This window comes from Harpia harpyja, chromosome 9 (genome assembly GCF_026419915.1).
Source record: "Harpia harpyja isolate bHarHar1 chromosome 9, bHarHar1 primary haplotype, whole genome shotgun sequence".
Taxonomy (NCBI): Eukaryota; Metazoa; Chordata; class Aves; order Accipitriformes; family Accipitridae; genus Harpia; species Harpia harpyja.
This window is the reverse complement of record NC_068948.1, coordinates 45,910,218-45,937,889: the sequence shown is the minus strand read 5'-3', so window position 1 is coordinate 45,937,889 and position 27,672 is coordinate 45,910,218. Positions and strand designations below refer to the sequence as shown.

The 27,672-nt window shown below is 43.1% G+C and overlaps 2 protein-coding genes across 3 annotated transcripts in view; one reads left to right on the top strand and one right to left on the bottom strand.

The window, feature by feature from the left end:
• TBC1D10A (TBC1 domain family member 10A) overlaps window positions 1–27,672 on the top strand; it is a 182,184-nt gene that overhangs the window by 47,577 nt on the left and 106,935 nt on the right. The gene's annotated exons all lie outside the window — the stretch shown is intronic.
• On the bottom strand, window positions 302–25,177 carry HORMAD2 (HORMA domain containing 2). 2 transcript variants are annotated; one of them, XM_052796899.1, is made up of 12 exons: window positions 24,915–25,177; window positions 23,922–24,066; window positions 22,507–22,570; window positions 21,447–21,483; window positions 20,136–20,156; window positions 19,368–19,394; window positions 17,919–17,986; window positions 14,908–15,059; window positions 14,092–14,345; window positions 13,077–13,185; window positions 11,951–12,015; window positions 302–2,745 (listed from the first exon to the last, which is right to left on the bottom strand). In XM_052796899.1, the coding sequence occupies exons 1-12, from the start codon at window positions 24,963–24,965 to the stop codon at window positions 2,641–2,643; spliced, it is 1,098 nt and encodes a 365-aa protein (XP_052652859.1). In that variant the 5' UTR covers window positions 24,966–25,177; the 3' UTR covers window positions 302–2,640. The 2 variants fall into 2 exon arrangements, with proteins under 2 accessions (XP_052652859.1, XP_052652860.1); XM_052796900.1 differs by lacking the exon at window positions 20,136–20,156 and having other exon boundaries at window positions 24,915–25,176.

Sequence of the window (27,672 nt, the reverse complement as noted above, 5' to 3'; positions counted from 1 at the left end):
CAGTAGTGAATCAGGTTGATGATGTGTAACATACATCAAGTCAGTTAATGAGTATTAACTAGAAATGCGACTGAAACACAAGAAAAAGGTTTTTTTACCTTTAGCTAGCCAAGCAGAATTGCTAATAAATAAAAGGATATGTGTAAGTGGCTTATATGATTCCAATCTGCAGTGGAAAGACTTTTCTTAGAATCTGATGGTAACCACAAGTTTGTGGGAAAGAAAAATCAGACGCTTACTGTGGCAGTTCATCACAAGTTACTTTATTTCTAACCAAGCCTGAAATGAAAATGACTAAAAGTCATTACCGTAAAATAGCTGATTAGAAGCCAATGTGAACTGAGACAGTGAGTCTCTGGCCATGGCTACAAGACCAAGACATCGTGCAGTCAACTAAGCTGTGGATGTACTTTGTGGTGTCTGTGTGCACACTCCTACTATGTGGTAACACAAGATAGCTTACTTAATTTTCACTGTGGGACAAGACACTTTGCATCTTCCAGTGTGCACCAAGCAAGGTGGCATGCCCCTAAGCCTTGTGGTACCATACGTATAGGAGAAAGACTAACTTGCTGGAGTAGCCATAATCACAGACACGTTTGACTTTCTCCTACAAGCACAACACAACACATGACAAGGCTCTGGGCACAGGCAGGAGTCAGTGGGCTGAAGGAATATGGAAGCCACACGCTCTAGCAGTGCCAGGGCAGAGCTTTCAGGTCAAGGCAGGTCCTGAGCTGCAGCTGTCCTGTGAAGAACGCAGGCCTCCCAGGGATGTGCAGGCATAAGAGCAAATATCATTACAAAATCTGGGCAGAAGGAAGAATTCTGGTTTGCTCTGGCATGTGAACAAACTGGCTTATTAGGCCACAGGTGCAAAAATGAGAACACAGGACTGAAAGTGAGGATAAAATGGAGAACTCTCATGTTCTACAAGTTTTGTGAAATAGGCATCAAGCCACGAAACCTGCCAGACACTGCTGCAGGCTCAGGGACAGTCAGTGGTCTGTCTGCCTTGGGCCGAGTAAGGACAGCTGTGGTATTAGCATTAGGATTGCCGTGCATTACTCAGCTACCTGGAGAAGGAGGTTGACTGAACATCTAGGGATGTTCAGCTTCAGCGTTATCTCTCCCCAGTCAGCCAGTTCTAGTCTGGCTTTCAACTCTTTCAGTTGGTCAACCAGAGTAAAAGCACAAGAGAGATGCATCAATGCCCACTTTTTAATTCAGTCAAGGAAAGGTCACTCTTTCAGCAGTGAGGAGTCTCATGTCTGAAGCCAACCTCAAGCACTGCCACAGCAGAAGCCATCACCATATTAATGGTGATAGGACACCTGGTGTGTCAAGCGATGGCACTGGTGGCCGAGGTCCTTCAATCAGATGCCCCAGACACCACGGGTCACATACTTGTCAAGCGATCCTCACTGCTTTCTACAGAGCTGTCTGACATACACCACGAAAGAAACACCTTACATCCAAAACCACTGCTGCTCTTCAAGTCCTGTCCTGAAATATCTTTGCTGCGTATCTGAAATGTCAGGGATGCTGCTACACTACTGGGTGCATTACTCTCTTGTACTCTAGTGCTTTTACTTCCCCATCACCCTAAAATTTGAACACTTCAGGCAATCAACATCATGTTGGGAAGAGAGTACACTACATTCCCTTCTTCATTGTTTCCTATTTCAGAATCTCTTTTGCGATGTGCATAAAGTAACACAAAGGCTGTTCCTTGAACATCTTTTTTAAAATGTCTAAGACCAGTTAAGACCATTTTTCTCCTCCCACTCCAGTAACAGCCATTAGGTCGTGACAGAGTGCCTGCCAGGCAATCTACATGACACAAAGCACATCACCTTTGCTCCAAGGGACACAGAAATTTTTTCTTTTGTTGCAGTTGTTCTCCTTACCTGTATTTGCAACCACAAGGTACCTTTACTAAAGTTAGGTTTTAAATGTGGTGTATTTCAAGACAACTTACATCGTACAACTGTCTAAGGCTCTTGGTACATGGTGGGTTGCTGTTTTAGAAATAAGCTGATAATACAGCTATAGCAACACTACTTGCAGAGTCAGAAAAAAAACATTCAGCACAGGCAGAAAATTTGTATAGATTACTTTATCTCTGTATTCAAAATAGATAAAACCCCTGCTTTGAAAAAAAAAAAAATCTATGCTCCGGAAACAGTAGATAGGATAAAGCTAAGCACAATCTAGTGAATCATGAGACTTGTTGCTTGCTGGCACTGATACCTCTGAGAGTTCATCTTGCAACAGTGCCATTAAATATTGATGACATATTGGCAAAGGACTGTCCAGCCACAGAGGAGGAAATTTAGCTGAGGCAGGGGAGGAGTGGAGGGGGGTGAGAGAGATGGAGAGAAAGAAGCACAACAGACACCATTCACATGGAATCATAAATCCTCAACTTTAGAACATCAAACAAGTGCTGTTGGTTGACATTGTCATGACAACTATGGTGCTTGCTGTCTCTTCACAATCCAAAGTTTTCACGAGACAAATAAACATGCAGAAATACATGCGGTACGTGGAAGAGTTAAATATTGGGAGAGAGTAAAGGTCTTTACTAGCCAGATGACAATGTGAGCTCACACCTTCTAAAATGTGTCAGAATGAACATCATTTCCTGCCTTCCAGAAGCAGCTTCTCTGGTTCACTGACCTTCCTTTTCTTCTTGGGTCCTATTACCTCTTCCTGGCTAAATGCAAGGTTCAGGCAGCTTATCTGTAAGAACCATCAGAAACAGTGATCATTCTCACGGTACAGGCTCCTGCTAGATGAGTCAAGAAATACAACTTCCAAAACTACAATGTGTTTTCCTGGATCCTCTTGGGTTTGTTCAGTGTGATCCTGTTCTCCAGCAAAGTAATTAGGCAAGGAATCAAAACTGGAATACTGGATGGAACCGGGACTGTAAGATTCGTGAAAGCAACAGGTTCAGCTTCAGGGACAGAGAATGGTTTTGGTGGCACAAGGAACAGTACCCATCTCCCCACCACTGACAGAAAACACCAGGAGCAAGGAGACCTTTGAGAAATACAATAGCTTATACGGCATAGCCTCTTTCACCAACCTCAAATAATCATAAAAGTATTTAAAAGCAGGGGGGCATGTATGTCAAATTTGTGGTCACTGGAAACAGCCTTCCGGGAGGAGACATACAGTACCTCTATTTGTACATCAGGGAATTTCAACGCGAGTTGGTCAATCTCAGACTTCAAAGACTACCTGAGTCTGTGAAAAATAACTGATCAAAGCAAGATTTTTTCCAAGAGGCTTAACTTCCCTCTAGAAAGACACAAACCTCCCTCAAAAATATTCAGGGGCCTACAAACCAAAAGGTTAAAAAACACGAATATATGTTAGAATATAAATGGGTCAACGGTACAGGCAATTCGGACAGACCACAGGGAGACGGACAGCCAGAACAACAGTTGAAGTGTTGGCTGTGCCAAGTGACAAACTGACTTTTTCTCATTATTACATAACATATTTGCATTTTTACAATGATAATCTGGAGCTACAGAGAGTAACGTGTGTTGTTGCCCACCCAGAAGGGACAAAGCACACAGTCTAGCAATGTAACCTCTCTTGCTCTCACTGGAACTGAGCTGAAGGGACACACCACAGCACACAGCTTCAACTTTGCCTCCAAAAGAAAGTTCATTTGGATGAAAGTAAGGTGAATGAAGAGGGAAAAGAGTGCTAACTGAATTCCTGCTCTAAAACAGGAGTACCTTACTCCAGTTTCACCATAAAACATGAGGAATCCCGTAACTGAAGCAGGATAAACACAAGGAGTTAATAAAGAGCTATTCCAGAATGCATCCTGGAGACAAGCACAAGGTCTCCAGATTACAAGATGTGGTCATTATAGAATTCCCCACTCACGTCATCAAGGCTTTCTTTCTATCTGACCTTGGTATGAGGCTTCGGTAATCTCTACATAGCAATGGTCTTTCTAATGTGTGAAATAACTCTGATTATGGATGAACAGCAAAATAGTTTGAAACAACCTCACTTCGCCTCTCTATCATGTTTCAAATTGTTTTTCCTCCCCTCTTCCCTCCTCTTCATTATGAGCAATAAAATATTGCTTAATGCAGAAAGTACAATTTCCTTTCCATAAAAACAGAGAAAACAAGAATCTGCCAAAGTGGGATGGGCAGGTTCTCCTTCACCCTGCACACTCAGGCTGACAAAACTTCCAACGCTGCCCAAGGCGTATTCGCTTGAGGAAAGAGTGATGAGTGGATCTCTGTGTTACAGCTCCTGACCTGATATCCAGCTGCTCAAACTGGCATTTTCGGCAGTTATTTACTTTCCTCTCCCTGGCATCGTCTTAACCTGTCTGCTTCCTTTTTTGAAGTAAAGGACCCAGAGGGGGGAAAACACTGCATCCAGAAACTCTCCAGTGCTAACACAGCTGCAGGGTTTGTACCCTGTCCTGCTGGCCACACAATAAAGCAAAGTGATGATCCCCAGTCTCCCAGTCCCCAGTCACCTGAATAAGGCAGCTCTCCTTCTATTTTAGCCTAAACCGCATAAAGAGAGCATCAGCTAGAGTCAGTGCTTTTATTTCCTCCATTGAGGAATGGATCTTCTGCAGCACAGACAACTACTCAGTAAAGTTTTTACCCCTTTGCTGTTCCTCCTAAATTTTCTGCATGGATGGGATACCTTTGAGCAGGAGAAATAGCCACAATCAGCAGCTGCTCATGCAGAGTCCACTGCAACTCTCCCACAGTTTTCCTCCCCTTTACCACAGGCAGCATGACCACCTAACAGGAACCTGAGATGAGAAGAGTAAAAACATCTATGCAAGCCATCCAGTGCTCTAGGCAGGCACTATTCATCTACTGAATGAATAAGATGTCAACTGTGTGACGTATTTCACCAAAGCCAACATGTCCTGTCCTGCCCCTGCCAGGCTACAAGTTCACGTAGGAACTCAGAGCCAGGAACAGAGCCCAGGTCCAACTTCCAGGTCCCATCCTTTACCAAACACTCAAGCTTCTTCCCCAGAAATGTTGCTCTAAATGGGATTAAGTCAGATCCTACTTATGTTTATTTGACTTTAACCAGAAAGTAAACCTCTTTAACGGTGTGGTGAAAAGCAGGAAATCCCTCCCATTGACTAAACATACAATCAAAGCCTCCAGAAGTTGATTAATTCTAATTTTTCCCATGTACTTGACTTAGACTAACTGATGGGAGAGCTTGCGCTGTATAAATGTTGTTTGTCTTACACAACCACTACAGGCACTTGGCTCACTGAGGAGCCAGGTGCTATAAAAGCACATAGGACAAGGCGCAGGCCCTCGCACACTTACCCTGCAAAGCTGACAACAGGACAGGTGGGACAAGTCCAGATCAAGTAGCAAAGAGAGGAACAGACCTGTGACCTCCTGACTCTGAGTCCAAGATGTAGTTTTGGATCGAGGTCATACCATGAACACACAGTGAGTTTGAATCTCCTGTTTTACAATACTGCACTACATGTGGAAAAGTAGTATGTTCCTGCAGAATTTTTCTGTAAAAATACAGCTAACTTGTGAATCATACAAGTGTTACTAATTTCTGGCATAAAACTAACAGGACAGCTGCACATTGTCTGGAGAAGATATCAGGCTAAAAATAGATTAGACTTAGATTAAAGCCTTCCCAAGGCAGACTGGTGGATGAAACAGAATGAGCAGACCACAGCTACACTGCTATTCTTAGATAGACAAAATCAGGACCTAGTTTTGTGCTCTGCAATTTTCAATCCCCAGTGTCCCCACGTATTCCAGCCAAGAATTCCCAGCATAAATCGAAGCAAATTTACAGCTCTTCTGACATGTGTTTTGCTTCCCAAGGCATCCTATGTAGAAAAGCTAAAATTGCACAAGAGCGTTCAACTGTGTCCCTTTTTGTCTCTGGCCTGCCCCATGCTGAGGTTTGGCACTTGGCAAATTTTATGCCCTCAGAAGAGTTCCCTTTGTCAGGGACACGGGAGTGTTTAGTTTGGTACCTTATAACTACCTTGACAAATTCAGAAGCACATTAATGTCAAAAGAAGTCCAGTTCTATCAAGCAAGCTAGAAGAATAAGGACTGAGATACAAGACTTAACTGCTGAAATAAGGCAAAACAATCCTCAGGTGCCAGGACAATAAAGAGTACCTGCAGGGGACATCTATCATCATCATGAAACTAATCAGAGAGACCCAGTGCCTGATGCATCCTGTGATTTCAGCTGCAGCTAACATTGACTCGATAGCACAGTAAATGCTTGCCACTTTCAAAAATCAAGCCAGTGACTCTTTAAACTGATCTGGTTGATGGCAACAATTCCCATCTACTCACTGACAGTTGGCTGCTCCATGCTTTCCAAGCACAGCAAAAATCAAGGTTCACAACGTACGTCATGGTGTCCAGTGAAAGGATAAGAGGAAATGGACACAAGTTGAAATACAGGAAATTCCATTTAAACATAAGGACAAACTTTTTTTTTACTGTGAAGGCAATCAAATACTGGCACAAGTTGTCCAGGGAGGTTGTGGAGTCTCCATCCTTGGAAATATTCAACACCTGACTGGACAAGGTCCTGAGAAAACTGCTCCACTTCACCCTACTTTGAGCAGGTAGGTTGGACGTGACAATCTCCAGTTGTCCCTTCAGCGATTCTGTGAAGGCGGCACAGTGGTTAAATGCTCGACGGAGGGCTCAGCACTGGTGTCGTATCAGTTTCCAGTAAAGCGATCACATTGACATCAGTGGAATTAATCCTGATTTTCATCTGTACAAGTGGAGGAGAATCATGCTGGTTAGCATGAAAGCCAATTTACGCAGGTGGAAGAATGAAAGACACTCACTGTGGTGCTTCTGTGGAAGCTTGCCACATTTTTGTCCCCAGGAAGCCATGCCAACACATCACTGACTACCACTAGTCCTCTTCCTTTCCCATAGCTCACTGTTAAAATCTTTGACATTCAACGCAATTTCTTTTTCACAAACTGGAAGTCTCACAGGCCTACTCTGTACCTCATGTATCCTGTAGCATTTAAAGGACTAACGAACAGATTTTTCCAGAGTGTAAAAAAAAACTTCTTCAAAAATAACTGTTGAAAAAAATTTATCCATCCTTATAATCTCTTCCAGGGCCCTCAATCACACCGTACACTGCCATGCTGGCCATTCTGATTGCTGGAACACAATCCAATATGCCTCCCCAAACCAGAAGCCTTCCCCTGTAAGATTACAGCATTGTAACCGAGGAGGTGAAAAGCAATGGACACTCCTTCTATGTACTAGGCTGCTACCCAGCTTAGTCCCTCATGGGATATTAGATGTGTCCAACCTTAATTTATGCAGATTTCTCTAGAGGGTCCGGTTGCTAGCCTGTACGTTATGAACATATGTAAAGGCAGCCAGTGCAGAAGCTTCACATCTTCCCGTGGATGTCCCTGGGGTAGCTGTCAGAGAATCTGAGGGCGCAAGGGTTAAATCTCCCCGGATCTGTGGGGTGATGGGCCTCACCTCTGAGTGAAGAGATCACTAGGAAACTGTTTCCTGCACACTAGACAGGGATAACTCATGCAAGGGATGAATGGTCCCAAGATACAGCTAAGGATCTGATGTGAATTGAGAGAAGCCAGGAATTTCCTGACCTCCCTGTCTCACTCCTCCCAGAATGGCCTGAGCTCACAGGAAGGAGAGAGGCAAGCTCATCTCCGAGTCTTTCTCTCTTCATTGTTTGGGTCTGTGTAGCCTCAGCTGGTTTGGAGGAGAAAATGTTCTGGGAACTTCTCATCAGATACAGCTCTCTTGATAGACAGTTAGAGATAAACCTTTCTTTTTTTTTCTTTTCTGCAAAAGTTCAAGATAATGACATTGCCACAGAAAAATGCTTTCCTATTGCTCTGCAAATGGTAGGCTTCACCCTTCAACTGTTTTCTGTCATGGCAATTTTAAAAGTGGTTTGCCTGGGAAAAATCAGACAACAAAGGTCTTGATCTCCAAGCTGTTCTGCAATTGAATCCACTTGTGCTGACCTTCACTTTCAGACAGAAGCTGTGTAAAACACGGAAGGCACAAGAATCTCCATCAGGATGACCACGGCCCCGGGCACCAACAGGACACCGATCACTGGCAAACATGGCAGATACTACTTGCAATGTGTCATCCATGAAAGACTGTGTTCACACTGGCTTCCATCGCTGCCACAGTCCCTCCGAGAAAGAGGACATGGCCAGGTAGCCAAGTCTTCTGCATGAGGAGCAGCAGCTGGAGGCGAGACAGGCTATCCTCTAAGGTCTAAAACAGCACTGATTTACAATATTTAGGTATGAAATCTCTCCCTAGACATATAACTTTCAGACAGCTCCAGTTAGGAGAGCTAATCTGCATGGCAGGAGTATGCCTACAGCAGGCAGTGAATCCCAGTGGAGAGATCCCTGAGCTATCATTGATTCAAACTGGTATGTCCACGCAATGCCAAGTGTCAACACACTTCCTCATGTCCCACAGAAGTCTAGTAGCATAAGCACAGCCAGTCTAGCAGCTTAAGCAGTGTCTGGCGCTAGCTAATGAAGCCAGAAACTTGGGAGGCAGAGCTGACTTCTGCTGTGCTGATACGGCCACACCACTTCCAGCTCTGGCGCACGCTCGGTCAGGGGCGATTCAGGGCTCTCTGCGCGGCTGCTTCATGGTGCAGTGAGACTGTGCTCTAAGGACCACCCCAGAACTTCAGCCCACAGCTTCCTGATGGGAGATAAAAGCCTGCAGAGGCGTCCACATGGTCAGATTTTACTCATCTTCTAGTTGTTTCATTCCAAACTCATTCCACTGCAACGTTTGCTTACATGAAGACAAAGCTGACCAAAACCAATTTGCAGGACAAGAACATTAAAGGATTCATAAGAGGATAAAGGAGGATGCTGAAGAATTCAAAAAGTTATCTTAAGTTCAGTGCAGGAAGCCATTCTCATCAGCACACTCCTATAAGCTAAACCAATGGGCAGCAATTCCCTGTTTTACCCAACTCTTCACAACTCCTAGAATGCCAGTGGAAAGTAGCAAGATGCATAAAGATAGCACACTGGGCCAAATCTTTGGCTGATGCAATCAGAAAAACTCTCCTGAAGTCAGCAGAGGTAGGCTAATTTACATGCTGGTGTCTAACTCTGGATGATTAAGTACAGAGATGCTTTGCTGGGAAAGGGCAATCTCTCATTTGATCCTAAGTATCATCAATCATGAGATTGCAGATAACAAGCCAGTTGAGTACATGTAAATTTTTCTCCAGTCTGAAAAGCCCTCTGTCAGAGACTCTCCATGGCCATTACTATAGGCCAGTTACAGTCCTAACTGGACAGGAATAGCTGCTTCTCTTTTGGCAGATCTGCATCCTTTGCCTCTCCTATGTCGATTAGACAAAAATAAGCCTTTAATACTTTAATTCCTGGTTTTCCTGAAGAGCTATAGGTCAGGAAGATAATGACCAATAAACTCAGTTCCAACAGCACAGTTCTTATTTTTGATAACCAAGGAATCAGAAGGAATAAAGCAGCTCACTTCAGATGAAGAGCAGTAATGGGCTCGTCCACATTTCCAAAAGCAACTTGTGACTGTGGGTACCATTTCTGAACTCAGCACTTCTTGAATATTAAATCCTTGTACAGACATCAAATTCTGGGACACTCCAAATTGTTTTAGTTAGTTTTGAAAATCTTGGCCTGAACATTTAACTGTACAGAGAGTACCTTTAAACCCTGAGGTGCTGCTCCACGGACAGCTGAACAGCTAACACTGTGTTGCCACCAGAAGGGCATGTCTCCCTCTCGGACCCTTGTTGCCCGTTCCTTGCCACCCAGTCTTGCTCGCTCCCTTACAGTAGTGCTGGTACGTGAGCAATCATTCAGTAAGCTAGTTCAAGGGGAACTTCTTCTGGTGGAAACCTAACAGTGTCATGCACTAGCACTGCAAATCTGAGGGCTCATCTCTGCCCCAGTAAAGGGACACCTCCATGGCCCAGGCTACGTTGTTCCCCAAGGCCCCTCACACACCATGCTAATTAAACTCTGAAATCCAGGATAGAACAAGTCACTTTGAACACCTTATAGCTCTTTAAAGCAGAGAGCTTCTCTGAAAACACCTGACAGTATGAAAACACTATTACTTGACTGTACTGCAGTCTGGATAGCAACAAGATGTTTGCGTTCATATCCCAACAGGACTACTTCCACCCAGCTTAACTATATTTGACCCTGTTAGATAATACCTAACTCAGACTTCCCATCCACTCAAGCTTGTCCTCATTTTTTAAGACAGACTTCACTCACCAGTTTGGCTTCCTGATTCAAGCGGAATACACAATGGTCATTTGTTTTAACCACTTCCCTCAGAAAAGAAGGGAAAGTCCCTCTCATATGGAAAATAGTGTCAAATTTTTATTAGTGCTGGCTTTACAATGATGATCTGCACTTTTTAACTAGTGACTTGACTTTGTTTTTCCCTAAACTGACTGAAATATTAGCCAACTTCTAAGCTATGATGGTTTAAAAAATAGTATCAAAGAATACATTAAAAAAACCCTCTGCCATGAAGAATCTACCAGGCAGAGGCTTGGGATTTTTTTTTTTTCTTTCTTAAGTCTTTGGAAGCACACAACGGATAAAATGACTCTTCCATTTTTCAGCAACTAATGCTGTTTCCACCACCTTCAAACACTCTCACTATTGCTACCATATTCTAATGAAATTCACATGCTGCAAGAGAGAGGTGTCTGGTGCTCTGCTTACAATCGTGACAGACCCGAAAGAATGTCAGAGCATGAATCAGTGGGACAACCATGAGTTACAAACAAAAAAGGCTCCTGTTTTCACACAGACGACAGAATAAACAATGATCAGAAGGAAACTGGAGGATGTGACACAAAAAAAAATGTGGTTAAAGTTTGAAAAATACCAGCCTAGGCACAGAAGTTCATTTCTAAGATCCAGAGTCAAGGCAAATACTTCACAGATGCCTTTTGAATGACACGTTAAGTTGTAGTCTCCAGTTGCTGTCTGGGTTAGACACCCCGGGATTCTTTTCAACAGAGGCGGGGAAAATTTTAGTAGCAATTTCCTACCCTCATTAACTTATCCTGTAAAGATTCAGCTCCTGAACATTCAAGCTCACACGATTTTCAACTAATTTGAATGGGAGGAGGATCAAGTGGCAAGTCTGGTGGTATTCAGAGATTTGCCCTGTCACTGAAAAAACCTCTGCACAAGCCCATGAATTCGAGCTCTGATTCTGAGTCAGGGTTTGGCCTGTGCAGCCTTCAGGATGGAATTAATTTCACATAACTTTACTTATCTAAAATTACATGTCTGGTCTACCCTAGTTCTTTGGGTTACCCCAACAACCACTGAAAAAGAGATCAGCATCTCCAGGGGATAATTCTTTCTATCCTAGAGAGGCAGCCAAAAAGGGATAGGATCCAGTAAGTACCTGTGACTCACATGTAAAGATAGTCTGGAAGCAAGAAAGGAGAAGTGAAGACCATGTTAGGCAACAGACAAACACACCCTTCAAACCTAAAACAGGGTGGTGATTTCAGAACCTTAATCCAAAAACACACACAGGTAAACCAGCCTGGTTGGGACACGAATACGTTCAGTCTGCATGTGTAATTCACAAGTGCCAACTCCAAAGAACAGTACAAAATTCTTGTACTGGATGTATGAAATAAGCTGGCCATGGAAAGTTTCCTCCTAAATGCTTCCAGTTCATGCTTATATCCCTATGCCCTAAAACTTTGTAGCCTCTATGTATTGTGGTACTGTACAATAAATCCACTAATGTTAGTTGAATCTTGTGCCATCCTAGATGACATAAAGTTCCATGTCAATGAATTCCACCTTGCCTGGTATATCTTAGAGCCACTAAAATTTCCTCACCTGCTGAGATGCCCTTGAGCAAGGCATCCTGACCATCTCATTTATTCCGGTCTTCTTCTTTCCACCTACAATCCAAACATCGAATCAAAATTAGCTCCAAAGTTAAACCCCTGTATTTAATTGAAAAAAAAAAGAAAATCCAGAAGCCTGACTAAATCACTGTAGCAAAATCCCATGCCTGATCTGAAATTGTGTAACCTTTGCTCTCAGGCACTGCCTCTGGAAACAGAGATTTCAGAATAAACTGTCAGCTGAACGTGTAACACATCAACTTGTAGCAGCTCCTATCAATTATACTTAAGCTTGATTTTAACCTGTGCCTGCGTGTGGTCTATCCAAGTGTGTGCGTGTGTATGGGGAAGGAGGGGAGCTGTACCCTGACTAATAACTATTGACCTTATTAGACAGTTTCAATAAAATTTGACGGGGAGTCCCAAAGCGCCTCAGTTTCATGAAGATAGGCAACTGGTTAGAGGAGGAAGGTCCTGTTAATATCCCCAGAGTGGAAAAGGTGGCAGTATGAGTTCACCCCATATTAGTCATCGGAGAATCTGCAGGAGAAAGACCTGAAAAGGTGACTTCATAGGCAGACAAGCTGCTTTATTCCACTGCTTGGGGATCTCAGGAATGCTATTTACCATTTTGTCACTAGATGGTATTGTTCCACAGGCTATATCTGAGAGCCTCAGAGGTCAAATACAGCATGGTATATCAGAAGCTAGGTTGATTGAAGTGAGAGAAAAGGCTTTTTCCATGTATATTCATGTATGTTTTCACATATGGAAGTCATTGGCAAAATCATACTGTAACAGCTAAAGGAAAAGAGCTTTGGCGAAAATGTAGATAATGTAACTCAGTATTGACGAACTATGCATTTCCTCCATATCTGAAAAAAAACTGCTGAGATAAAGAGGTGGAAATATATTGATAAAAATTTGAGTGTTTCTCTTAAGAAACCAAGCATATACAACAAGCCCTCTATTATAGTTCAATCTGATCTGACACAAAATTCAAACAGCCTGACAAACTCTCTTCATCCATTTCAAAGTAAGTGAAAAAACCTAAATATTATGCTAGGATACAGTCACGAGCACAAGCTCCTTCAGTTTTGAAACCGGGCATTTACCTGCATCTTGAAGGTAAAAAGAAGATGCTTCCGTTTTCCAGCCTGGGTGGGGGTCACTTTTGTCCTTTCCATGCTCACTTGAATGTGCTCTGACTGGGAGAGGGTGATTCTGTAAAGCAAATTATGTTTTGTCTTAATAGAATAATCTAAAAAATATGCCCAGCTGGAAAATCCACAAACCCAGCACTAATAGGGATGAGATTTTCACAGCTCCTCAGTGTCCAGGCCTTCCTTCTCCCAAGCACTCTTCTTCAGGGGGAAATGGAAAAGACACAGGTCTTTCAGGTGAGAAATTTTCTAAGACAAGACAGAATTTCAACCTAAATGGCTTCCTATCTTCGGGAGTTAGTTATGTTGGGGTTTACTCCCTGGCACTGACCACCTAAAATTAAATCGTCAAGTCTGAGCTACCAGTCCAGGCTGCCCCTTCTGTCATTTTGGAGAGAGGCTCCAGCAGAGGACCATTCATTCCAGCCTACCTTGGTGTCTAAGGAAAATATCAGAATTACCTGCTACAGATGCCTCCTCCTTCACTAAGTGCAGAGGAGGGCTAGAGAAATTAGACACAACACACAACTTTCAGATGGCTAGAGCTAAATGGAAGGAATCCCACCTAACTACACAGTGGAACATGGCTTAGTCCTGAGAAACGTCAAGTGGAAATGCAAAACTGTTTGCAATTTTCTCCATTTTGTGCATGTCTGTGTATAAGTGTGCGTGTGTGTGTGTGTGCACGCACATGTGTTGGGTCTCTCTGTACAATCACTGCCCTCTTCTGGGGGAACATACTAGACTCAGTAAATCAGTGGATATGCTGGAATGAAATTCACTTTATGTCTATAGATTTCCAGCCTTGGCGTTCAATCCGCTGTAGCACTGCTGCCCAACGCAAGCTGAAACCCTTATTAAACCCTTATGAAATCCTTAGGATTCTGAGAAAACATTTCTTTTAAGGAGAGTTTTGCTAGATAAACTCTGTTCCTCTAGCAAAAACCGAATAGAGATATTTCTATACCCTTGTACTGCCCTCTTCTTCCTCTTCATCACAGTCTAACCCTTGATGCGAGATCTCCGTAGGGCCATTCTTCTGGAGCAGGTTGCTTTCAACTGTTCCCATTCTTTTTTTTTCAGTTGTCACTCTCACTTTCATGAGGTGGAAGCCAGTGGAGACTGACCCTACTCTCAGGTTGACAGGATCGCCATCAAAAAACAGGTCACCAGGGCTGCCATCTTCCTTAAAGCCAGGAGGCTGGTAATCTTTGGGAGTTACTACACAGGGAGAAAGAACCCACTGATGTGAGAGAAATCAAGTTCCATCTCTCCTTAGTCTGATTTACAAAGAACAAGTGTATACCAGCCTTGAGTAACAACACCAACTACTAAAAATATTCTGGTGGTTTCTTTCAGGAAGAAGGGAGAGAATTCAAAGATAAAAATGAGCTGAGCAAATGTTATCAGGGAGCTCAAAGAAAGAATGACTTTAGGATGCTGAGATACCATTAATGCGCTCAACTTTCTGGAGCAGAACCTGACATTGCCTGTTCCTTAAAAAAACAAACCAAAAACCAACAGTGAAAGAGAAGGATGTCTCCTCTTCACACTGCATGGCTGTACATCTTACACAGATGCTCAAACTATTCTTAAAAAGCATCTGCCATCCCTGTGTGTCAGAAGGCTTTATTATGTTTTATACCATTTCTCACTGTTATCAGCTAACAGCTTCTACCGTTTCACCTTTCTATGCTTTATTTACTTTACAGGGGCTCACGATTATTATAGAAACTGATGGAAAGGGAATTTTTCCCCACAGCACACACTGTTCTCCACCTACCATCATTGTAGTAGAGGAGTTTCATGGTCAGGGTAATATCATTGGGAAGTGGTCCAAGGTTTTGCATTAACAGGTACAGTTTACGGATCAGGAGCCTGCTGGCCTGTTTAACATCCTTGCTGCACACCCCATTCACAAAGTTCATTTGGTTGCTATAATTGGAAGAAGAATAACAGATTTGTTTTCCTCAGTCATGAATATTCACGATCTAATTACAAATACAGAGCACCCACTGACTTGTCTGAAACCACCAGCACAAAGCTACAATGCCTTTATGTAATTTCCAGATAAACAGGGAAGTGAAACAGACTCCAGGGATGGGGTGGCATCAGCAAAACAACAGCTCTAAACTAAGAGGCATGGCATTTACATTTGAACAGACTTCGTAGCTGGGGCAATGGACCCCATTATACAAATGTCATGACTCACTTGTTTGAACATGATTAAATTGGATCAAAGGACCATAAAACAAGTGCCTTTCACCTAAGCAATTTCAGGAATGAGAGGAATGAGGTGAGAATCCCATATAAAGCCGATTCATCACAGGGGCTATTTTCAAGTCCATTTTGCAGTTTGAAGAGAAGCGAATTGCATGTTCTCACTTCAATTCCATGTAAGAAAAACTAGCTCAGAAGCACATTTTTCAGAAGTGACTAAGGGGCATTCCTCTCACCTCCTTCACCCATCCAAATGTCAGCTGGCTAGTCTAAGCAAGCAGTCTAGACTGAGATAAACGTATAACAGAAGTGGGATGAATCGCCCTCTGGAGGAGTTTGTTTCTCTTGACTACAGAGGTAGATGAGATGAGTAACTTAGATCAGCCAGCTACTTTAGATGGTTGAAGATGGACTAGATGAATCACTACGTGACTAAGGAACCTAAACTTCCTTAACTTTCAATGAGAAGGGGCCATAAAAAGAATGTAGTTCCTTCATTACATCTTTGGAAGACCACTGGCAGGTGAATGAAACTCTATACAGGCTGGATGGTCCCTGATACAATCATCCTAAATTGCTTCAAAAGCAGTAAGTAAGCTAAGAGAGCAGAGAGGATCCCAGGGCTGAATAGGACTGAATAAATCGCTGGAAGGAACAGCTTCATTAGGACTGATCTCCCCTTCCAGTTGAAACTTCTTGGCTCGTCATGAAAATGGAGTGGCTGTTGAACAGCTTCAATTCCCAGGGTATGCGGGGTATGGTTTGGTAGGCTCCAAACTGCCAACAGCAAAAATCTGTGCTGAGCACACTGTGCCATTAGATTAAATGCTGTATGTTCAGAAATGCACATCAAGTGAGAGGACAAATGCTGGCAATGCCTAAGGTGGAGTAAAGAGAAAGTAGGCTTTCTCTTACACATCACCTTTACAAGTCTTGGGATTAGCAGAATAGAAATGGTAGGGGGAAAGAGTATAAGCAAAAAAGAGATGAGACTTCCATAGGAATTAACAGGTCAAACACTGGTTCAGTACAGGAGTAACATTGTGGGTTTGATGCAGGAATGTGTCAAAAGGTAAAAGCTGAGGAACTGAACCTCTCTGAAGGACTGGGATCCGTGGCAAGGAATTCCTCCAAAATCCATCTAAAATAAGGCAGAGACCATTTAGGAGGAAGTTGCCCTTTACCACTCAGATACAATGATGCAGACCCACAAAACACCTCTCATGGAACATGACAATAAACCTTGCAGGTGTGCCAAAGCAGTTTTATCAGCTGAAGGAGCTGATAGCAAAGATGACACAACACTGATCAATGCCAGAGCTTCAGTTTACTAACGACTGCAGTGTCAGTCACCGAGGAAACAGAACAGAGCCCAGGAACCTGATGCCATGGGCTTTGAAGCCTCAGAGCAGTAATAAGATTTTGACAGAGCAGATTTAAACACAACAGCAAGATTACTTAGCCTCTTCTTGGCCAGTACGATGGACACCAAGGGATGCTGCATTCCATTTGGGGACTGTTGTTATTTCTAGCAACTAATGACTGATCTGAGTAAGGCTGATTAAAAAAATCAAACTACTCAAGAGCTATCTATTATCTTTCAGATCCCAAAGGTCTCCTCTTTCCCTCAGTGTTGTGAGGACAACTGACAGCAGCTTCAAAGCAGAAACAGAGGGTACAGTCAACAGGACACTCTAGGCTCAGACATAGTTCAGATTTTCCCAATAGAAAATCATTTTGCCACGTACTACAAATTATTTGGATGTGTTTAGAGAAAGAGCAGCAAATGGCACACTACAGGAGCATCGCAGAGGAGCTTCCTGAGGAGCATATGAGACAGCAGAGCTCTCTTGCTGTACAGGCAGGTTCCAAGGCCCAAAGATCCATCTTTCAACAATGGCAACTGCAGAAGCAAACTAAAAATGGGTTAATTATTTTTCTTTGCTTTGGTTATAGCCAACAGCCTTTGATAGTATTTAGTTTAAACTACACAAGATTATGGCCTACTAAACACAGCTTTAAAATATCTAACAGACAGAGAGAGCCAAAAAGATGCAAAAAGCTGCTGCTTCCTGCCACACATTTTGCAGCATCAAACTCAGGCATCGTAAGCAAAAGTTCTCTCTGGTCACCCACGCAAGACTGCTCAAGCAGAATACACATATGCAAATGCCCAAGGAAAAAAAATCGTGGGTGCAGGATCATGGTGAAAGGGATCAAACCTGAAAAAGGCTATCTTGTGAAAGTGGAAGAACACTAGCTATTAGTTGAGACAGTAGCAAGCTCAACAATGCTGCTGGTTTCTGCATCCTTACCCTGATTAGGCACCATTTCTATAAATTGTCCTTAACTTGCTTCTGGTGCACTTTAAGTGCCTCACTGTGCTACGTGACAGCATTTCTACTCATCAGCTCAGCAGATCATATCCTGTAGGGCGACTGTACTCAACTCTGATGATATTTACAGCTGCTTAGCAACTCAGACATGCTCTAATCATAAAGTGCAGTTTCTTCTTAATGCTTCAAGAACACAGTTTTCACAGTGTAATTCTGAGAAATAAAACCAAACCATTACCTGGTGATGTCCATCTGGGGCACCTCCTTTTTGTACTTGAATTTGAATTGATACAGTTCAGTCACTGTCTAGACATTTAACAAGAGAGGGGAAAAGAAGAAACGGGTCTCTTTCAATAACAAGTATAAAGATGCACACTGAACCTAGCAGTGTCCTTTCACGACTTTATGCCAGAGCACAGCATTAATTTAATGACACGATGACAGCTTTAACTTTATTATTGCTTGCGTGGGCTTTGGCTAATTTTCTTAACCACCACAGCTTACCTAACACTGAAAGAATCACAAAAAAATTACAAACTTCCTGCTTCCTCCTTCCACTTCCCCTGTGGGCCTAACTCCCCAGCCTAAACCTCTAACGAGGCACCAGGGCCAGCCAACCATCACAACGTACATACGTATGTCCTCCCTTACTAAAAGGAAAAATGTGAGGCTTCAAGGGTGATGCAGTGTCACAAGAAAGCCTGGCCCAGTGTTCTGTACGGAGACAAGGGCCTGAAGGACTCTTCCTACTAGGAAATACAAACAATACTGCATGGGCAAAAGTTGCTGAATTTCACCGGTCTCAGAGTTTTCTGAGGGAGATTAAAAAACTAGATGATTTTCCATTTGAAAGGAAAGGATTTGCTATGATTTTAGAGAATGAAATAATTAGGAAGAACAGACAACTTCACCACACGAGAAAGGATCTATTGTAGTCCAATTCCATGCTTATAATTCACTCTTTCCAGAGGCAATGAGGTCAATTAGTAGGAGCTCAGCTGAGCCCTTAACTCTGAGCCTTCCTTACAAATCCCAGCCTTGGTACGGACTAATCTCTTGCTGTCTCCCCAGATGCTGAGGTGCGACGCAACAGAACTGTAATCAGGTGAGCAAAGATTCTGCAGCCGTTCTCTGTATCTGCTCTGAGGAGACAGCATGGATGCAGAACCTCGCTTATATATCGCACTACCCAGTCTGTCTTCACCAGCTAGATGTAAACGAAACAGAAACACAACAGAGAACACCGAATGGATAAGGACAGGCACGATGTAACACATACATCGCAGGTCTGAAGTGATTCATAACTTCTGTCCTAAACCTCTCTGCGTGAAAAAACAGCTCTCTTTTCAACAGTGCTGTTGGAAAGACGGTTCGTAAAAGAATTATTTTGAACTTCCCATTTCTTCTCTTCAGGCAAGAAAAACAAAATTGCAAACATGCCCATTAGGTGCCTGTTAACATCCCTGCCTGAGGCCCTAGATGGGCCCAAAGCCGACTGCCTGGTAGGAGCGTTTGATCACAATCCAGCTCACTGAGCTGTCATTCTTGAGTGAAGGCAGAAGAAGAGAAACAGGGTCACCAAGCAGCTATGTCAGGGTAGAATTTAAGCCTACAAGTGCACTCTGAATACAGATCTACTCACCCATGCCTTCAGTTGCCTCAAAGATTAATTAAGACTCTTTCTTACCTCCGGTTCCTTGGGATTCGTGTAAATCTGTTATAAGAAAGCACAGTGAGGGCATTCTCCCCTTGGATAACTTGAACCAGTGAAAAGTGTCTGAACAATGATATTTTCACTTTACAGCAGAGATTGTACTATCTTTAGCGTGGGATCAGAGAAAGGAATGGCTGAGAAACAGCCCTCCTCTATCAGCAGTCAATACTTACCACTTCAAAGACAGGTAGAAGACACTCATCTGTGTAATTGTGGAGGAATGAGGTTAATTCCCATTCCAACCTTCACAGGCAACTATTGATGCCTGAGATTTAACTACTCAGATTTTGCACAGAATAGATGCACACATAGCATAGCTCTTCCTGCTTTACAGAGGACCAGGGCAAAAGACTTGCTGTGTAACCACCAGTGTGTGGTTTCTCCAGGATCAGATTAATAAAGAGCACTCTTCTTCAGGGGGAAATGGAGAAGACACAGCAGCTTCCAAGGGTGGAGGCAAGAGTTTAAAGGAAGCAATGATATGAAGCACATAAAAGCGCTTCTAGGAGTTTAAGGATGCATGCAAGGCCTCAGTCAGAAGTCTGACATACTGAGAAAAATATGAACTTCCTAGGCTGCGTGGGAATATTTACCATATTTAGGAAAGGTGACCGCTCTATTAAAAGCCACATACATTTTGACTTCCCCTTAAAAAGGCACAAATACGTTGGCACAACTTGGACTCCCTATCTCTTTCAAGCAGGGTTGGGGAAGAAAAATGCCTTGTATTTGTTTACTTACTGCGAGGACAGCAATGTGTAACTAAGGAGGGAAAACCAAAACAAAACACAAAATCAAAATCTAACCTTAGTGAGCAAAGGAAAAGAAAGACCTATCAAAATCTAACCACCTACATACAGTGAAGGAATAGGTACATTCAACAAACTAGGAGTTAAAAAACTCTATGCAGATTCTTCATAGCACAGCATCAGCAACACCTAGTGGCCAGTTGGCTTGGCTTTACTTGCAGTTCCCCAAGAAAACAACTGCATGCTCAGACTTCTCTCTTGGGACACTTTCTAAACAAATCTCCAAAGGCTATGCCGATTTAAAACTCTTTTACAAGAGCACCCATCCCTACTGAAGACTAATATTTGCTCTCTGCTATGAAACTCCCCAAAGGTATTTCATTTATCCCACAGCAAGAAAATGTACACGGGACTACTCTTGAAAACAATCCTAGAACATGCGTTAAGTATCTCTGTTTCTTCCTTAAGCCTTATCAAATAACAATTAATTTATGTGTCTCATAAATAGCAGAGGACTAAATACCTCCTAGAACTGTCAGCAAGCAATAAACTGAGTTCACAACATTTTGAATTATCTGATGCACATTGACAGTTGTACTGACGTCTAAGAGCCCATCTGATCATCAGTGCCGAAACTAACACCACTTCATCTGATCTAGATGAGAGCTGGTTTGATGAACAGTGCCGACAGAGATGACAACAGTTGGTGCTTTTTCCTGTGCAGAGCTGGTTTTATGTGAGAATCAGCAAGGAATACGATTACTTACTAGCTGATTTTGTCCTGGAACCAGTTATATACCTTACTTGATGAATTACTTTCCAAAAAAAGTAATAAATTCTGAACCCAAGAGAAAAGCCAGGAGGGTCAGAGAAGATAAGAAGGGAAAAGACTAGGGGAAAGAAGATGAAGGAAAGCAGAAGCACAGAAGAATCTCTCTCAGGAAAACAGGCATGGAGATCAAGACCTCAGTTCTGACTGGCAGTGTCTCTATCCAGGCATTAGAGAACACAAATGAAGAACACAGAACTAAGGGAAATCCATTTCAGGCTGCAAATTAGTTCACACACCATGTACAGGCAAGCCTAGAGAGCAACAGCAGTCAGTATTTGGGCTCAAGGAATAAAATCCCAGATCTCACATGTACATACTCAGGGCAGGGTCTTCCCCCTGTCCCACAGCTGTAAATGTGTGTTGTGTGCATGCAAGATCACTACCAAAATATAAAGCAGGAGTGGAAAGATAGTTTTGTCCACACTTTATGAAGAAATAGGAAACTTCATTAAAAAATGTGAAAAAACTTACATACTGCCTCTCCAAAGCATCAAAACAACCTTGAATCCTGCCAAGGAAAAAGCATGTTAATATTAACCAGCAATATTTATCTCCTGATCTGTAAACACACACTCATTAGATACACTTTAAAGTGCATTTTTTTCTGGAATTAAGACAACACAGCTAGCAACATTTTGGGATTGTAAAGTCCTTTTCAGGTCAATCATAAAGGCACTGTCCTCCCTTCTGCATTTGTGCATTGTTTATACTTCTAGGGCCACATCCTGTCAGCCTGGAGCCCACCTAAATCCTGACAAAGACCAGAATTCGAGGCCTAAGGCCAGCTCTGAGTGGGTCTCTGCTCAGCGCTCTATTCTAGCTCCCCAGCTAGATGTCTGATGGCTCTTTTTCCCATCGGCCTTGTACAGAGCTTGGCTGAAACTTCAATCTGAACGCAGCCTGACATGTCTGGTCTTGTAAATTTTTGTTATCTGATGCATAGTTTACAGCTATGGATTTTCTCAAAGTACTAAATATTATTTGAGGTAGCAATGGTCAGATATTTACTCTGAGTCAAAGGATGTGCAGCTACGTATCTCATTAGCACATCAAAGTCAGACTCTCTGCTTGTTGGGAACACGCCAACTCTGAAATATATCCTAAAGAAAGCTGTAGGGTACTTAGGCACACAATATCCAGGGAGATAAAATATTGCACATACTAAAAAACAAGCTACAAGAATCCCTATAAAAGTGAAATTAGAATAGACTAAACAACAAAAGAATCAATCTCATTATTTCCTTCACCCTCTCTCTGTACCTATGCTGCCTGTGTGTGCTCTGGGGCCTGACCACGACCTCACTGCAATCAACACTTCAACAGACCTTCAACTCACATGATCTTCGTCAGCTAATTCTGTCTTGCTTACGCACAGGGCAAGCACACATGCTGCGGCAGTGGGAGTTGCACTGGCATAGTCGATAACGCTACTGGGCACAATATTTTCAAATTCAGGAAGAAGAAGAATGCGAGGGGTAGATGTCTTGCTATTCAGCACAATCTTGTCTTAGTTTCGCTGTTACTCACTTACCACTTGACTATCTGCAATGATCCCAGACAGCTTTTATCTTCTCGGAGAATTTTTAGACAGAGGTCTGCAAAACCAGATTTAGCACATAGTTAGAATCCTTATCACAGCTGTTGGGCAAACAGTGGCACTAAGCCAGTCACCCTCCCGTTTTTGGATAAAATGTGTTATCTGGAGGTCCTTCCTGAGTGGAAATGTTGGTTTTCCACTGAGTCCCAGGTGGGCTGACACGAGCTTATTGCTGCATTTTCAAATGTCAAGACTTTTCTCAGATGCTCTGGGCTCTCCCAGAAAAAGTGCTAGCGTTATGGCTTAATTTCAAAACACCAGCAGCTTCTGTCCTCTCCTCCCTCCTCTTCTCCACTCCCATCTATTCCACCATTCTCTAACAACACCTTTACTTCTGCATTCAGACTTCACCAGCCTCCCTACAACATAAATGACTGTGCACAGAATAAACTACTTCTGTTGAGCTTTTCCACACAGTCCCTTCTACCTCTGTTTTCAGGCATTCAGAGTGGCAAGAGGAAACCCATCCTGCAAATGAAGAGGTGAATTAATACCACCTCAGGATTCAACCAAGGAGCCCTCAAAGGCATGAGCAGGCCAGATGTTAATATTCCTGATCAAAAAGGCACTTGAAAGACCTGCCGTTTGATTAGAAAGACTAGTCGCTTTTCAGGGTTAAGTGATCAAAAGCCAGTTTGGCTGTGCCCTCAACCGAGTCCACCAAGTACATGTGACCATGTTTCAGGTCAACTGAGTAAGTGAAAACATGGGAACAGATTGGAATGTATGGAGACATTTCACACCCTACCAACACATCTTGAATGAACATAAAGAAGTTCGTGAATCAAAGCATCACTCATTCTTGTGATCCTATGACAAGACTTTGGTTCTTAAAGTTCTTTTTTTTGTTAAAGTTCTGGTTCCCAAGCACATGTGGTTATGTCAGATTTTTTCCACAAGAAAGAAAAACAAACCCCACAATAAAACAAACAAACAAATCTACTTTCAATCTCGCAAGGAAAGCTGAAAATGTGAACCTCAAGGGCTCAAAAATCCGAAGGAAAATAAAACACACCAATCAGAGTTAATTTTTTAAACCTTGCTGATTAAGTCCGTCTCCTGACTCCGAGAACGGATTCATGGGGCTGGCCGACACTGAGGAATGATTATAAACCAAAAGAAACATTAACAGAAAAGCCATGAGTTGCCAATAGCTCTAGGTTGTTGTCTATGCTCTCTGTCTGATGCAGAAGCACTGCCTGCATCCAGACTTGAGAAGGCCTGTTAGCTAACTTCCTAATAAACTGAACTCATGCATATATGAGCAGCTGGAAGCTAACATCTAAGGGAGATAATAGCTAAAATATAGCAAGTAGAAATAAGAATTCAGCACAAATTGAAAGTGTTACCATCTAAACAGCGAGTTCCATAAGAGCTCTCTGGGAACAGCCCTCTCATGTATGTTATACAGGATACAGAGATGGCCAGAAGTCTTTTCACCAGCGCCACAGACTGCTGCTCAGTAGCAATTTTGTCGGGGAATAACACTGATTCCTGAAAAAGAAGGGCAAAGCCAAAAATAGCACCGTTTTTGTGTAACACAGGGATTATATTTAGAAACAACTCTAGGAACCAGGTGGAAAAAGAGAGTAACTTAGAAATGTAATTTTAGCATTTCTCTGGTCTTCATACTACACAGGGAAGACTCACGTCTAACATGGGTGGGATTAAATGTTTTAAGGATAGTTATCAATAGATCTGACATGATTTACTCAGATGCAGACTGCATTGGTTGGTCATTCCCTCCCCTTTTATCAGGGCTGAATGTTCCCACCCCTTCCACTGCACCAATGCTGGCACTTAACAACCACCCCTAAAAAAAAAATGTGTATAGTTTTCTGCCAGCTTAGCTCTACAGAGTTAATTGTGGAGCCAAACAAGTGCCAGTGCTGCTGTGGCATTCACTGCTGTACCAGAGCTCACTGCCTGCCACAGCTTTTTTTTGAGTTCTGACAGCAGACTGAGCCTGTCAATGCTGTACGCAGACCTAGTTTTCAGAGTGATTTTAACACAGAGTTGTAAACAGTACACGTCTATGATTGGAGAGGATTTAAGTACTAAGCACTGATTTTAACATGAACAATCTCAGCGGAAAGTATACTACATTTAGTTACTCTATTAGTTCGTTGCTTTTCTTCCTGCTAATAAAGCTCTGTGCACACCTAATGAGCCTACATTTATTTAGTCAAAGCCCCATGCTGTATCTTCCTAGACTCACTAAATTGGAAATAATCCAGCTAAGAACAGCACAGACAACAGAAAGTGTTCCCACCTCACCAAGCACAGACATGCCAGGTCCAAAACTTAGAGCTAAGATTGTCAGTACATTTCAAGGTTTTTACCGTAGAGGACTTTTTCTTTTGCCTAGTCTGTAAAAGCTGATGAGTAGCCATCCTATACTTCAAAGACCCGCCTTCCACTTGTAATTAAAACCTGAAAAAAAAAGAAGATGAGACATCTGGAAAATACACAGTCATTGCTATTTCTCATCTTTCTTAAACTGAGAACAAGATTCTTCAGCTTATTCAGGTCTGAAAGCTAATTGGCAGCCAGGACGCCTAAAGCAAAGCAAACCAAGGATACTCCATGGCACTGTCTGAGAGTCTGCAGAGCAAGAGAACTCCCTATTCACTGGTAAATGATCAATAGTATTTGAAATTCAGGGCCATAGCTGTACCTGGTGTCAGCTGGTGCCACTTCAAAATGCATTTCTCATATTCCAAACCACAAATGTTAATTCCTACCACCATTAAAAAGTGTGAAGGGGGAATGTGAAAGAACTGGAAGTCTGCCAATAGCAGCCAATATTTTAGCAAGGGTAGGCAGGAAATACACTAACATCAATCCTGGCTGGAATAAAGGAACGATTCTTCTGGGACACCTTGAAAGAAAAAAAAAAAAAAAAAAAAAGAGAGAGAAGTCCACATTGTTTCAATGAAAGTGGGCCCTGTTAGACAAGCCTGGATTAAAGAGGAAAATATTCTTTTTAGAAGAATGGAAAGCTGATTGATAAAGGCAATAATGTGGACATTACATGTTTCGCACTTTGGTGAGGTGCTTGATTTAGCACTGTCTGACATCTTGATTAAAAACTTCCATTTAATGGAATTAACAAGGCACACATTAACTGGTTTGAAAAATGGCTCGCTGGGAGATCTCAACATGTAGTTGCTAACAGGGAGACGTTAATGAAAGGAAACACCACAAACAGGTCCCCAGAGGACCGTTGCCTTGTCCGCAGCTAGTCAATATTTCTATTAACAATTACAATAATAGCATAAACACGGCGGGTTGATTTCAATCGTGACCTAATGCAGTGAGCAGCGGACTTCTATCAACACAATTGATCTAATCTTGTTCTGCATTTGCACCTTTTCAGCTTTTTTCCATGAAAGCCTCACTTCCGTTTGTTGGCAATCATTAAGACATGTTGATTGGAACATGTTGACAGCTTTTATGCTAAATTTAGCACTTCATTTAGTAATGAGGACAGATTAGAGCTATAAAAGTATATTTAAACAAATATACACCTGCAAAATTTTTAATATGTTAAATATTTTAGGAAAGTGGGGGTTTTTTTTTTTGCTCATGATTGGCTAAGCACTGTGAACGGGACTGGAATGCAATTAAAGCAGACAAAAGCATTATTCCAGTGCGAGGCTGTTAGCTAAACAAAGCTGATTTAAGCGAGCCAGAGAGATAAGAAAACACGTTTTCTACAACCTACCACACTCGCAACCCATTTCTTGCGCAAAGGAAACATCACCTAGACTGAGCTTATCCACTCCGACCCGGTTGTTTCGGTACAGGCCGTCCTCCAAGGCCTCGCGTTGGGCAAACCCGCGCCGGCTCCCGGACTATGAGACAAGGGGAAGAAGGAGCCCTGGATATCCACAGCCCCGCCGCTCACCCACTTTATCGCACCGAGTATCAGGAGATTCGTATTAACTGGGAGAAGCACCCCAGAAACCCCCGTCCCCCCCTCAGGGACTTCGCCCCCTCAGCCCTGCGCCCACGCACCGCCTGCCCCTTCAGCCTGATTTTCAGGTGAGGTGAGGCTACAGCAGGCCCTAAAAAAAGCAGCCGCGGCTCCAAAAAAGTGGTTTTAGAAGTCTTTTTTTAATGCTTCTGTTGTTTTGAGGTGAAGCTCAGGCCCAGCCGGGTCCTGCCCCTCACCCGGGTCTCCTGAGGCCTTCTCCTCCTCCTCACCCCCGGTCGGGCCGGGCAGCCGCCTCACACCGCCATGGCGGGCCCGGCTGAGGAGAAGGGGTCGGTGCGGACGGTTTCTGCCGCTGAAAAACCGGCGGCGGCACCGGCACCCTAAGCGGGGGCTGCGGGTGTTTCAGAGGGCCGGTGTGAGGGCAGCCGGCTCCTTCCCCCGGCCCTGCGCAGGGGTTTAATGCCGGACCTCACCAGTTCGGGCAGAACAAGGTGACCCCGGGGAAGGAACAGCAGCACGGCCGTGGGCGGTGGTGTGGCATCATACCTGTTTAAAATCGTTTTAAAGTAAAACACCGGTTTTCGTATCGCCCCACGTTAGGTGCAGGTTTTAAATGACTCAAAGCCAGAAGACAGGTTCTTAGAATATTCCGGTACTTCCTGAGGGAGAGGGAAACTTTTAATACCATCCCAACTCAAATTAAAGACAGCAGGGACTTAATAAGCAGCAGATTATCTTCGAGCTAGCGTCACAACCCACGCAAGGAGGACGGATTCTCTTATTTCACCAGTATCTTATTTACAAAACAACCCGTCTAAACCATTACTTCCCATTTCCAGGCATTTTGTTACCCTTCAGATGAGGAAATGTATTTTTTCCTTCTCACCTCTATCCCGTTACCATCCCAAGCAATTCAGGGGGATGCTGGTGGGAACACAGCCCCCGGTTCCCCCAGCTCGGGAAATGTCAGCCAGTTAGGATGGTTTGCCTGGCTGGCAGGGGAGGACACAGTGTTTTCTGAGTACTTGTGTTTTTCCAGGCTGCTTTCTGATCTCTTTCCAGAGACCTTTTCCCTAGTTCAGTTGACAACAGCTGCGGGAAATCTCCTCCCTGAGGGAGGGACAAAGACACGATCGATTTTTTTTTTTTTAAAGAATAAC